The 12,680-nt window shown below is 39.1% G+C and overlaps 1 protein-coding gene across 19 annotated transcripts in view; it reads left to right on the top strand.

The window, feature by feature from the left end:
• GPHN (gephyrin) overlaps positions 1–7,205 on the top strand; it is a 563,152-nt gene extending 555,947 nt beyond the window's left edge. For all 19 annotated transcript variants that reach the window (XM_060418186.1, XM_060418187.1, XM_060418188.1 and 16 more), the window contains 2 exons: positions 5,010–5,106; positions 6,207–7,205. In XM_060418186.1, the coding sequence (XP_060274169.1) occupies positions 5,010–5,106; positions 6,207–6,340 (231 nt within the window). In that variant the 3' untranslated portion in view covers positions 6,341–7,205. The remainder of the gene's footprint in view (positions 1–5,009; positions 5,107–6,206) is intronic.
• The last annotated feature ends 5,475 nt before the right edge of the window (positions 7,206–12,680 follow it).

Raw genomic sequence — 12,680 nt, forward strand, 5'->3', positions numbered from 1 at the left:
AACCTCTCCCCCCGAGTCTCCTGGAGCTTTCACCTTCCCATATTATCACCAGCAAATGTTCCAAACACATTCGGGTTTCGGCAGTTGTCTAAAAGTCTTCTTTTGTGCCTGACCTCTTATCATCAGTTGCCTTATTTCCATAATTCTTGATAATTTTAGTTTTGCTTCAGCCGCTCACATGCCTGTCCTTTTCTATGCCATGAAGTGCTCCATCTCAAAACTCACCAACTCTGGTATACAGTTCAAGAACAATGACAAGTTACCTACCAGTAGATATAAAAGAATTCAAACACCTCACCCTTTTTCCTCAGTCCAAAAGCCCCTTCTGGCTTTAACCCTTTTCTCATCCAGCCTAAATCCTATGGTGTATCACTTCAACTTTTTCTAACACCCTCAGTTGTTTTTTTTTTTTCCTGCCTCTCCTTGCTTCTACTACAATCACTCTAAGAATCCACAAAGTTGAATCAATTTTCCCTTTTTGTCCTTCACTTTTATTCCCAGGGCACTGAGTACAACTGGAGAAGAGTATACATCTTTTCGAGTTATCACTTCCACTTTACAAATCTCAGAAGGGGCTAAAATTCCCCTTTAAGAACCTTTTATATCTTGTGGATCAGCTTTTTCCATTCCTTACTCCAGCCTTCCAGATCCTCACCGTTCTCCTAACATCCCCTCTCCCCTCCACCGTCCACATTCCCTGTGTTTTGTAGCCAAATAAACCTGATTTGAGTAATGGCACCAACATTTGATGGTTTCCCTTCCTCTAACCTTGCCTGCTTTTAAATCCCTTTTCTGTCTAACTAATCATTGTCAGCATCTCCGATTAAAATTCTTCAGTGCTTGCCATGACCCCAGGGTTAAATTCAGACACTCAAGTGAGCATAGGAGGCCCTCCGTCCCAAGGCGTGTTTTCCCTCCAGTGTTATCTGCTTCCCATCCTGCATTCTGACCATACCAAGCTTTTTACTGTCTCCAGGATGAGCATGAGATCGCCTTCCTAGGAGGGTCTCTCCTAACCACCACCTTCTCTTTTCGCAGCTTAGAAAATTCCTTAATCATAAGACTCAGGCATCATCATGCCCTCTGTGAATCCTTTCCCAGTGTCCCTAAGAGGGCTGATTATTTACTTCTTTGTGCCCTTTTATACCATATAAATGGCTCCATAACAACTTTATTATACTCTATTTACATTAATTACTTACTATGCTAGACAATTCTTTGAGGTCGCTTCTCTAAAAGATGGGAAGGACAAAATATTCTCCCCTTTTTTAACTAACAAATTTTGTTTTTATAGCACATCCAGGTTTGCAGCAAAATTAAGCAGAAAGTTCAAAGAGTTCCTGTATTAATTCTCCTCCCCACCCCATACATACATACATACACACACACACACAATCTCCCCAACTGTTGATGTCCTGTACCACAGTGGTACATTTGTTATAATCAATGAACCTACAGTGACACATTCACTATCCCCCAAAGTCCATAGTCTACATTAGGGTTCACTCTTGCTGTTGTGTATTCCATGGGTCTTGATAAATATACAATTACATGTATTGACCCCTGGGTTGGGAAGATCCCCTGGAGGAGGGCATAACAACCCACTCCAGTATTCTTGCCTGGAAAATCCTATGGACAGAGGAGGCTTGCGGGCTACAGTCCATGGGGTCACAGAGTCGGACATGACTGAGCGACTTAGCACATATCACGCACCATTGTAGTGTCGCACACTTTCACAACCCAAAAACCCTCTGCACTCTGCCTGTTCATTCCTCCCTCCCTACTAACCCTTGGTCTTTTTACTGTCTCCATAGTTTTGCCTTTTCCAGAGTATCATATTGCTGGAATCATGCAGTATGTAACCTTTTCAAATAATCTACTTTCACTTAGTAATATGAATTTAAGTTCCCTTCATGACTTTTCATGGCTAGATAGCGCATTTGTTTTTAGCACAGAATAATATTCCTTTCTCTGGATATGCCACCATTTATCCACTCACCTACTGAAGGGCATCTTCATTGCTTCCAGTTTTGGCAATTATGAATAAAGCTGCTAAACATATTTGTGTGCAAGTTTTTGTATGAACATAAACTTTCAGTTCACTTGGGTAAATACCAAGGAATGTGATTGCTGGATTGTATGATAAGATATATTTAGTTTTGTAGGAAATGCCAAAATGTCTTCCAAAGTAGCTGTACCATTTTGCATTCCTGCCCCAGTGATGAGTCCCTGTTCTTCCACATTCTCAACAGGATTTGGTGTGGCCAGTGTTTTGGATTTTTGGCCTTTCTTGTAGCTATCTAGTGGTATTTCATTATTGTTTTAATTTGCAATTCCCTATATGATGTTGAACATTTTCTCATATGCTTACTTCTCATATGCGTATCTTCATTGATATGGTGCTCAGTTCTTTTGCCCAGTTTATACTTGGATTGTTCATGTCCTTATTGTTGAGTTTTAAGAATTTTCTGTATATTCTGGATAGCAGGTCTTTATCAGGCATGCTTTGTACAGGTATTTTCTCCCAGTCTGTGGCTTTTCATTTCATTCTGTTGACCTTTCTTTTTTTCCTTTTCTAATTCTCTCCATTAGATATAGTTCTTCCACCAAAAGACATGTGTATATTTACTCATGGTACATCATTATTTTAAGCACTGATGCTCATAGTAAATAGGTGCTTTCTTAAGCTGCAGCTAACTGATGAAATATACCAGAACTATAATATTAGTACAACTAAATATATTAGTGAATAAAGTATTCTGCATTTCAGTAAAATAGCACAAAAACCTGATTAGCTTCATCTCTTGCTACAAAAGGAACAGCTCTTTGTGAGGCTGTGAAAAAAAATTCATTCACTTCAAATTGATGCAGTTCTTATTTCTTAAATTAACATAAATACACTCCTTTAAAACAATCCCATTTTGTAGATGAACAAACAGGTATGGGAAAGCAAAATAGCTTTCTAGTACAGCACGCCAGTTAACAGTAAGACTGGGAGTAGAACCTAGGTGCTGGTATCTTCACAGTCTAGTATTTGCTCCACTGCACTGCCATCCATGAGCCAGTCAGTGCCACTGCTGGGGAAAAGCTTAAACATGTAGCAAATGACACAACCATGTGATAGTTCTTAGGGTTTAGAACTGGAGAACACACACACCCATGGGGAGAGGTTGAAAGACAGAGATTTTTGTCCTCAGGTAAGCACAGAATAAATTAGGAACAAGGGCAAGTTACCCCCTCAGTAGATATGAAGTAGCGTATAAACAAGTAATATCACATAAAAGAGTTGAGTGTGATTTAATTAAGGAGAAACACCCTTGAATTAAATTTTAGTCTAGATTCCAGAGAGAAAGCATAATTAGAATAATTGTTGTTGTTCAGTCACTCAGTCGTGTGCCACCCTTTGCGACCCCATGGACTGCAGCACAGCAGGCCTCCCTGTCCTTCACCATCTCCCGGAGCTTGCTCAAACTCATGTCCATTGAGTCAGTTTGCTATCCAACCATCTCATCCTCTATTGTCCCCTTCTTCTCCTGCCTTCAATCTTTCCCAGCATCAGGGTCTTTTCTAATGAGTCGCATCAGATAGCCAAAGTATTGGAGCTTCAGCTTCAGCATCAGTCCTTCCAATGAATATTCAGGATTGATTTCCTTTAGGATTGACTAGTTTGATCTCCTTGCAGTCTAAGGGATTCTCAAGAGTCTTCTCCAACACCACAGTTCAGAAGCGTCAATTCTTTTACACTCAGCCTTCTTTGTGGTCCAAATGTCACATCCATATGTGACTACTGGAAAAACCACAGCTTTGACTGTATGGACCTTTGTTAGCAAAGTAATGTCTCTGCTTTTTAATACACTGTGAAATATTACTCATTCATAAAAAAGAATGGAATAGCACCATTTGTAGCAACATGGATAAACCTATAGATGATCATACTGAGTTAAGTAAGTCAGACAGAGAAAGACAAATATCGTGATATCACTTATATATGGAACCTACAAAAAGTACAAATGAACTTACCTACAAAACATAAGTAGACATATAGATGTAGAAAACAAACGTGATTACCAGGGAGTAAGGAGGTTGTGTTGTTGTTTAGTTGCTAAGTTGTATCCACTTCTTTTGTGATCTCTATCCATGGGATTTCCCAGGCAAAAATACTGGAGTGAGTTGCCATTTCCTTCTGCAAGGACTCTTCCCAACCCAGGGATCAAACCCATGTCTCCTGTATTGGCAAGAGGTTCTTTACCAGTGAACCACTAGGGAAGCTCACCAGAGAGTAAGGAGAGGGAAGGGATAAATTGGAAGATCAGGATGACCTCTACACGCTACTATGTATCTAGTGTATATAAGATAGTAAGGACCTACTGTATAGCACAGGGAACTCTACTCCCTTCCCTGCAATGGCCTACATGGAAATGAATCTAAAAATGAGGAGATGTACGTGTAACTGATTTGTTTTGTTTTACACCTGAAACTAACACAACATTGTAAATTAGTTGTACTCCAGTGAAAATTTAAAAAATGAAAGAAAGTAACTATCCCTTTTATATTAAAGATAAGTATATGAATGAGTTGCTAAATCAGCACCTCAATAAATCTGTCTGATGGATGGATGGATACATGGACAAATGAATGGATAGACAGACAAATCTATATTCAGCTTGTTTGTTGAGGTCTACCTCCTTTATTTTCGGTGTTAAAATGTCTGCCTTAATTTCTCAATTCATAGGTCAAATTAGACTTCAAAAATAGACTTTGTATTTTTCATCTACCCCTTTCCGTACTGCAAGTACCAACTTCTTAGCCTTCTTTTCTCTTCTTACCAGAGCAACCCAACCTCTGGACTTCTTATAATAACGTAATGTGGCAGTGGTGGAGACGGCAGAATGCCAGGATATTTCCCAGTCCATTGCACTCTTTGCACGACCACCACCACCCTATAGTTTTAAGAGATGATCCAGTTTAAGTGTGATTGAGTTTGTTTTCCTTTCCTCTTTTTCCTGTAGTTATCATGTGATGTAAAGCTGGATCCTCGCCCAGAATACCATCGGTGTATACTGACTTGGCATCACCAAGAACCACTACCTTGGGCACAGAGTACAGGTTAGTCATTCACACCTGCAGGTATCTCTTTGCACCCATTCTGTGAAAACACAAATTTATGTCTAACCTCCTTCCTTGAGTATACCTAATTTTGTAATTATTGTACATTTTCCCTTTTGAGAGATTAGATGTTAAGTAATTCCTAAATAGTGTGACATAACAGGACAAGAGTAAAAAAGACTAGTAATTGTTCAGTTATTCCTTGGAACTGTGTTTCTAGACAAACGTTTGAAATACAAACCTGGAATTACAGAAGATTTTTACCTGTTTGTTCAACCAGTAAATTCTAAGCATAACTTTGGTTTTAGGAAAAGGAGGGGACTTTGGCTATGCCACGCTGAAATGTGGCATTAAAGCCCAAATAGACTGTGATTCTCTGTAGCCTTTACTATCCTCTAGATATTGGTAAGATCTAAGGACTCAGAAATCAATTGAGTTCTATAGTTACCTGCTGTAGACTTTAAGTTTTTATCCCCAACTTCTCTAGTCATATTTTACCTGACTTTTGATGCAATTCCAGAAAAAAATTTAAGTAAAGATACTATTAAGTACAAACATCAGTTAGCACAGTGAGTAAGTACATGGGCTTTGCCATCAGAGATTGCTTGCAAATTGGCCACCACCTAGTTAGTAGGACCATAGGCAAGTTACCTAACCTCTTTTGAGGTGTCAAGAATTAAATAAAGTAGTTAAGTAAAATGCCTACCACCTTGTCTGGCACTTAAGTAAATACAAAAGAAATGGTAGCCACTGCTGTTATTATCATAATTATTTTAATAGGTTTTAGAAGCCTATCTTAGACACACATCACACGTTAGCCTGAATTGAGAAAAATCGATGGCCTTTTCCACAGTGCTGTAAAATTTTGGTTTCGTTCTCTTAAACAATATTTCTTAATGTTTATTTTTTAAAGTTCAATGAGAAGGTAGTAGGATACAGTGGCTAGGTCACCTGAAAAAGATACTGGGAAGTCGGATCATCTTTCTTCCTCTTGAAGACCTGTGTTTCTGTTCATCAGTTTTTATGTTGAGAAGAACTACAGGGCTCCGCATGCACACACTGTGGTGCTGCTGCCGCTGTAATAAGGTATTTCCTCCTAGGTAATCAGATGAGCAGCCGTCTGATGAGCATGCGCAGCGCCAATGGATTATTGATGCTTCCTCCAAAGACAGAGCAGTACGTGGAGCTCCACAAGGGCGAGGTGGTGGACGTCATGGTCATCGGACGGCTATGACGGTCACCCGTGGGAGAAAGCTTTGATGCATGTCCACATATCATTGACTGTATCCTGTAATATGCAACGGCACAGCTAGTTTTTCTGATTTGGATAAAAGTTAATCTGTATAGTCAACATCTTGAACTATATTTCAAAAGAATTTAAATACCTTTTAAAGAAAAAAACACCTAAAAATAAATCTTAACAGACAACTCTATTCTGATTATATCAAAGCAAATTTTTCCTTTCTTGCAAATTGCTTTGTGTGTTCAATGCTAGGTCTGATAGCGATAGCTTTTAGTAGACAGCAGTAGGTGCCTGCAGAACTTGTGTTTTTCTCATCTTTAAAATACAACTACTTATGCTCTTAAATCAAGGCTGTCTGCTTATTTATACTAGCGTAGGCAACACTTGGATTTCCCTTCTTAGTATGCTTCATAACTGCTTTACAGAGAGCTTCTGCTTGTTCTTTATCATGTATCGTGTTTATGTGCGCAGTGCCAAACAAAGAGTGACTGGGAGGCGGCCCTGCCCGGCCTCAAGGAGAGCCATCCCCGCAGAGCGTCCGGGGAGGAGCCTCTCTCATCCCAGTAGCCTCGTGGCACAGTACTCTTGGGCAGTAACTGGATACCTTTTATTTGAACAAACTGGGGGAAAAAAATGCTTCCTTAAGTGCTGACAGCCTTTTTAACCAATACATTTAAAATTGTACAGAACAAAAAATAAAATCAAAGACTGATCTTGTACAGATATTAGTGTTACCAGCATTCATGTGGAAATCAAGAGCAAAGAAAAAACAATGTTAAACAACTCTGTACCATAACATTTTCTGTAATGATACTGAAACTTAATGAATAAAAAAATCCTTGGTCATTATTTAAAATCCATTGTGTGGGCCTTGTTATTTTAGCAAGAGAGAGAGAAGATTATCATGTCATTCTGATGGGTGCTGCTTGGATAAAAGCAGTAGTTAAGATGGCTCAGCAAGGTGAAGTGGTATAAAGAAGAGTTTTTAAAATATAGGGTAGTCTCTATTTTACTGTAGCACTGTACAAATATAGGGAAGAACCTACAGTTGGTCTGGTCTTCCCAGCCATAGCTGGAGAAACTAAATTTTTCTTTCAGATGTCATAGAAATAAATCAAACATCTACAGTTTTTTGGAATAGGAGGGAAAATAAGTAATGAACAAAAAAATTTCCAATAAGTACCTGGACTCTTTTTTTATCATGATCAGAAGTAAGAAAGGGGAAAAATCTGTATGACCACAGAAAATACAACAAGTAAAACATATGCTGTCCACAATGGGTTCTTTAACAAAACTTAAGGGCACTTTTCAAACAGTGGTAACCTGGGACATTAACATGCTGTGTAGTTAGTAAACCAAACAACAAACATTAGTTTACTAGTGAACCAGAAGCTAAATGATGGTGATGAATAAAGTTAAGTTGTGAACAATAAATAGTTGATACTGATACTTGATATTTCCAAAATTGAAAATAAAATGTTCTTTATTTTAAATGTATATTTTCAGTTTAAAAAGATAAGGTTAATTGAGGTCAAATGAAAACCCATGCAAAGAGTTCTTTACCTCCATTCATCCAAGAAACATCTATGAAGCATCTACTGTGTGCTTGAGTTTTACCAGGATGAATAAGGATAAAGCTGACATTATATTCCATCAAGAAAGATTTTTTAAAAATGTGAAAGTAAGCATAATATTTGATGTGTTTGATATTTCATAGTACATGATAGAATTATAGAATGTGATAAATGCTATTAATATAATTCAGATTTAAAGAGTTGGAGGTGTTCAGATGGGAACCTCTTTAAGATAAGATTTCAAAGGGTAAGAATAATGCAGAAAGAGGGCATTCCAAAAATAGAATTATGTATAATTAATAATAATTTTTATTACAGAATGTAAGACTCACAAGGGCAATGATTTTTGTTTGTTTTGTTTACTGACATCCCCAAGTCTTTAGAGTTTCTGACATATGTACATAAGTATAGGCGTATGTAACTATTTGTTCCATGGAACATATTATACAGAGCTTACTATGTGCCATTCACTTTTCTAAGTATTCTTCATATGTTTCATTTTCACAGCAATGATGTGTTACTATTCCTATTATAATGAGAAAACAGAGGCACAGAGAGGTTAAGGAACTTGTCCATGGTGACACAGCTAATAAGAGGAGGAGCCAGGATTCAGACTTAACAATCTGGCTCCAGAATCCATATTCCTAAAAACTCAGCCATAGAAACAGAAAACTGATATATTTGTAAAACCAAAAAGTACATGTTTGAGGCCCAAACTATGAAGTTCTCAAATGCCAGGGTAAGGAGTCCAGATTATCTAGAGACAATTAGACCACTAGAGATTCTTGATCAGGGAAGTATTAGGATCAGAGCCTTTTTTTTTTTTTTTTTTTTTTTTTGGAAAAATTGCTCTGGCAGCATTGAACAGGATAGATTGGATTGGGGGGAAAAACTGGAGAGAGACACCAATTAAGAACTGATCGTGATTGTGCACGTGAGGAGTGACGACAGCCTTAACTATAGTGGTGGAGGTGATGGTGATGGGGAGGTCGTGACAACTGAATGCACCTTTGAACAGGAAAAATCGAAAGAATTTTATGACCGATTTGAAAGTTTAGGAAAGGAAGTTAGACAAAGAAGACATGATTCAAAGTCTCTTGTCATGGCTGACTGGGAACATGTTCAACAATTAACCAAAAAGTAAAGTCAGAAAAGTGGATTTTCTGCAGGAGCTGGTAAGTTTAGACATGTGTTTGAGATGCCAGAGGAGCCCTAAGGTAGCCATGTCCTGTTGGCATTTGAAATATAGGTTAGGAGTTCCCAAAAGAGATGCTGGCTGAATTTAATCTTGGGGATCACTCACATAAAGGTGATATTTGAAATTTAAGGGTAAATAGGAAAGTTTATCAAAAAGGACTTGCCAACAGGACAGGCTTGTGGAGCATCTTATTTTGAAGTGTTGCTGGAAAAAGCCATGAATGGAATGAAAGGAAAAACTGTAGAAGAGATGGACAGGGTGCTGCAGTATCGCAAAACCAGGGAAGAGAATTTCAAGAAGGAAGGATGTGTGTTAGTTGCTAGGTCGTGTCCGACTCTTTGCAGCCCCATTGACTGTAGGCTACCAGGCCACTCTAAAGGAAATCAGTCCTCAATATTCATTAGGAAGACTGATGCTGAAACTGAAGCTTTGGCCACCTGATGTGAAGAGCTGACTCATTAGAAAAGACCCTGATGCTGGGAAAGATTGAAGGCAGGAGGAAAAGGGGACAACAGAGGATGAGATGGTTGGATGGCATCACTGACTCGACCAACATGAGTTTGAGCAAGCTCTGGAAGATGGTGAAGGACAAGGAAGCCTGGCATTCTGAAGTCCATGGGGTTGCAAACAGTTGGACATGACTGAGCAACTGAACAACATTTTAGAATTATGCATATATGGCATATTATGATTGATTGTCTTAGTATTATAGTTGATATTTAAATAAAAGATTGTAAAATAAGTGCTATTAAGTGATGTTGCATGTTACAGCAAGTTGATTCTTTGGATGGCTTTTATTTTTGAAGTTATTTTCTAACCAACAAAACTTTCTGGATCTAACCCAGAATTAACTCCTGATCTTCATGAAACCCTAATAGGTAAGTTATTATCATTCCTAGTTATAGAAAGTGGGGATTTATGTAAGTATAAAATTCAAAGAAAATTAATTGTGTATCTTATCCCAATGATGATGGATCTGTGTTAAATAATACATTGTATTCTAACAGCCTTATAAGAAGCATGGACCTCTACTCTCTGTTATAGAGTTATATTTTTATAGAGTTCATTAGTAACTTGACTTAGAACCAAGAGGTTAAAAAATTGCTCAATTCTGACCATTTTTTTATAGTCAGTTAGCAATATTTCTCCTGTAGTCTTTTTTTTTTCCTGTAGTCTTTTGTAATAATTCAATAATTTATTTAACAAGCATATATTAAGTTCCTACAATATGCCAGGCTCCATGATAGATTCCAGGGATACACTGATAAATGAGACAAAAACTCTAGTATCCAAAAGGAGATAGATGATGAAAAAGCAAAAAAAAAAAAAAAAAAAAGTAAATACAGATTATGAGAAGTCTATGAAGAAAATCCTATTATATATTAGAGAGTAACTGGATGGAGGCCTAAATCACCTTCAGTAGTGTCAGGGTCCAGCAGTTAGGAAAGGCAGAAATCACACTGAGACTTCATTGTAGGAGTACTAAGTTAAATTTGTGTTGGACGTGTGGAAAAGCACAAAGGAAACTCTGAGATGTCAGAGATAATAACTATGGGAAGCAGATACCACAACTAGGGCTGGGGAGATGGGAGGAAAGGTTAGAATTATCAGAATCTGGAAGCTCATAGGTCAGATCCCTGGGAGGTAGGGCTCAACCCTCCAAGGAAAGGGCACTGCCCAGATGTTGAATGGCTAGAACCAGTTGCCATTGCCAGGGTGACACACACAGAATCAAAAAACAATCCGGAAGGAACATAAGTCCCTTCTTCCCACCCTCTGCTTTCCAAGTTCCCTGTAGTCTAATGCAGCCTGTTGTTGAACCTAGCAGGAAGCCAGCTGGCAAAGAAAAAACAGAAATGTAGCTAGCTGAGTTCCAGCCCCAGCTCCCACTGTATTCCGCACTGCAGAATACCGTGGTGGATTTGGCACTGGGAGGCAGTCCCTTGTCCAGGAAGTGAGGAAAGTGTTCTCTAAGCAGGTGATATTTGAGCTCAGAGCAGAAAATAAGCCCCTCATGTTAACTGAGAGAAGAGCATTCAGATAGAGGAAAGGGTTTAAAGAATACAACCCCAGAAAGGAGACTGAAGCGCGATGAGGGAGGGGGCAGGATCTAAAATATATTTGGAGACGACTGAAGCCAGGATGAAGCAAGGTCATGCTCACACAGGTATAGGCTCTTGGGTGTGATACTAAGTACACACACACCTTATGATGTATGTCAAATAGCCTGATAGCACGAGAAGCCACTGAAGGTGAAAAAAAAAAAAGACTTATTTAGTAAACACCTATTGAATACAAGGCACCACTCTAGACAGGGGCTCCTGCAGACAAGGAACCCACCCTCCCTGCTTCCTACACCTGTTCCTCTGTCTGTATTTTATTTCCTGGTTAATGGCACCACCATTTGCCCAAGTTTCCCAAACCAGAAACCTCTGAGTCATTCTTTCTTCTCACTTCCCACATCTGATTAGTCACTGAGTTCTGTCAACTCTACTAATAGTTCCTACGTTGACCCATTCTTTTCTAGAATGACCCACCGCTACCATCTTAATCTGACGCTTCTGGAATTGCCCTCCCCGAATTCACCCTTCACGATGCTACCAAAGTGGTTGATCCAGAGCATAAACCTCTCTGTACTAAAACTCCTCATGAGAAAACTGCAACAGATGAAGTCCAAGCCCCAGTCACAGCGGCTAAAGTCCTGCAGGATCTAGCCCCTCCGGCATCCACAGTCATTTTCACCTCCCACTTCACTTAACACCAGACCATTTGCAGTTTCCCTTCCAACCATGTCATTTTATGCCTCAGTGCCTTTGCTCAGGCCGCTAATCTTTCAAGATTAACCTTGGGCACTAACTCTTCCAGAAACCCTTCCCTGAGTCCCCAAATTGGACTAAGTGCCCCTTATCTGTGCTTCCACTTCTCACTACATCCCATTGGCATCACCCCTCCCCAACTTGATGGCAGAGGCTGTTCACCTCTGTAGCCCCAGCTTGATGTGGTGCCTAGGAAATAGTAGGTACTCGTCACTAAACTTACCGACAGAATTGACCTTGGATAGTACTCAGCAGGGAGCCAGAGACAGAACCTGACAAGAAAACTTCATATCCCATGCTTAGAACATGCAGCAGAGGGGACCCCACGCAGGCATGAGCAAGTGGGCACATCACGTGAGGCACAAGAGTGGAGGGTTAATTGGTATGGACCCCACTTCAACAGAGTGCCTCAAACTCAGAACTAGGGCATCATCTCCAAGAACAGTTGTAAGTATGATTTAATACTCTGTGCATCTTAAAAAACATTAATATGTTAAAGATGAATATTTAAAATATACCATGATTTTGATTTCCCTCCTTTGCTATTTCTTCATGTTTTTAAGATACCGGTAGGAAAAAAAAAAAAAATGGAAGTGAGAAAGAAGCATTTCATCAAGACATCAAAATTAGTAACAACAACATGGAAGAGGTGAGATCACATTTATGCAAAAATGTTTCCTGGCCCTGATGCAGGAAGCATGGAAAATGGCCCGTGATCATGCAACAAATATGCTGAATGAAGA

Source organism: Ovis aries, chromosome 7 (assembly GCF_016772045.2).
Source record: "Ovis aries strain OAR_USU_Benz2616 breed Rambouillet chromosome 7, ARS-UI_Ramb_v3.0, whole genome shotgun sequence".
Taxonomy (NCBI): domain Eukaryota; kingdom Metazoa; phylum Chordata; class Mammalia; order Artiodactyla; family Bovidae; genus Ovis; species Ovis aries.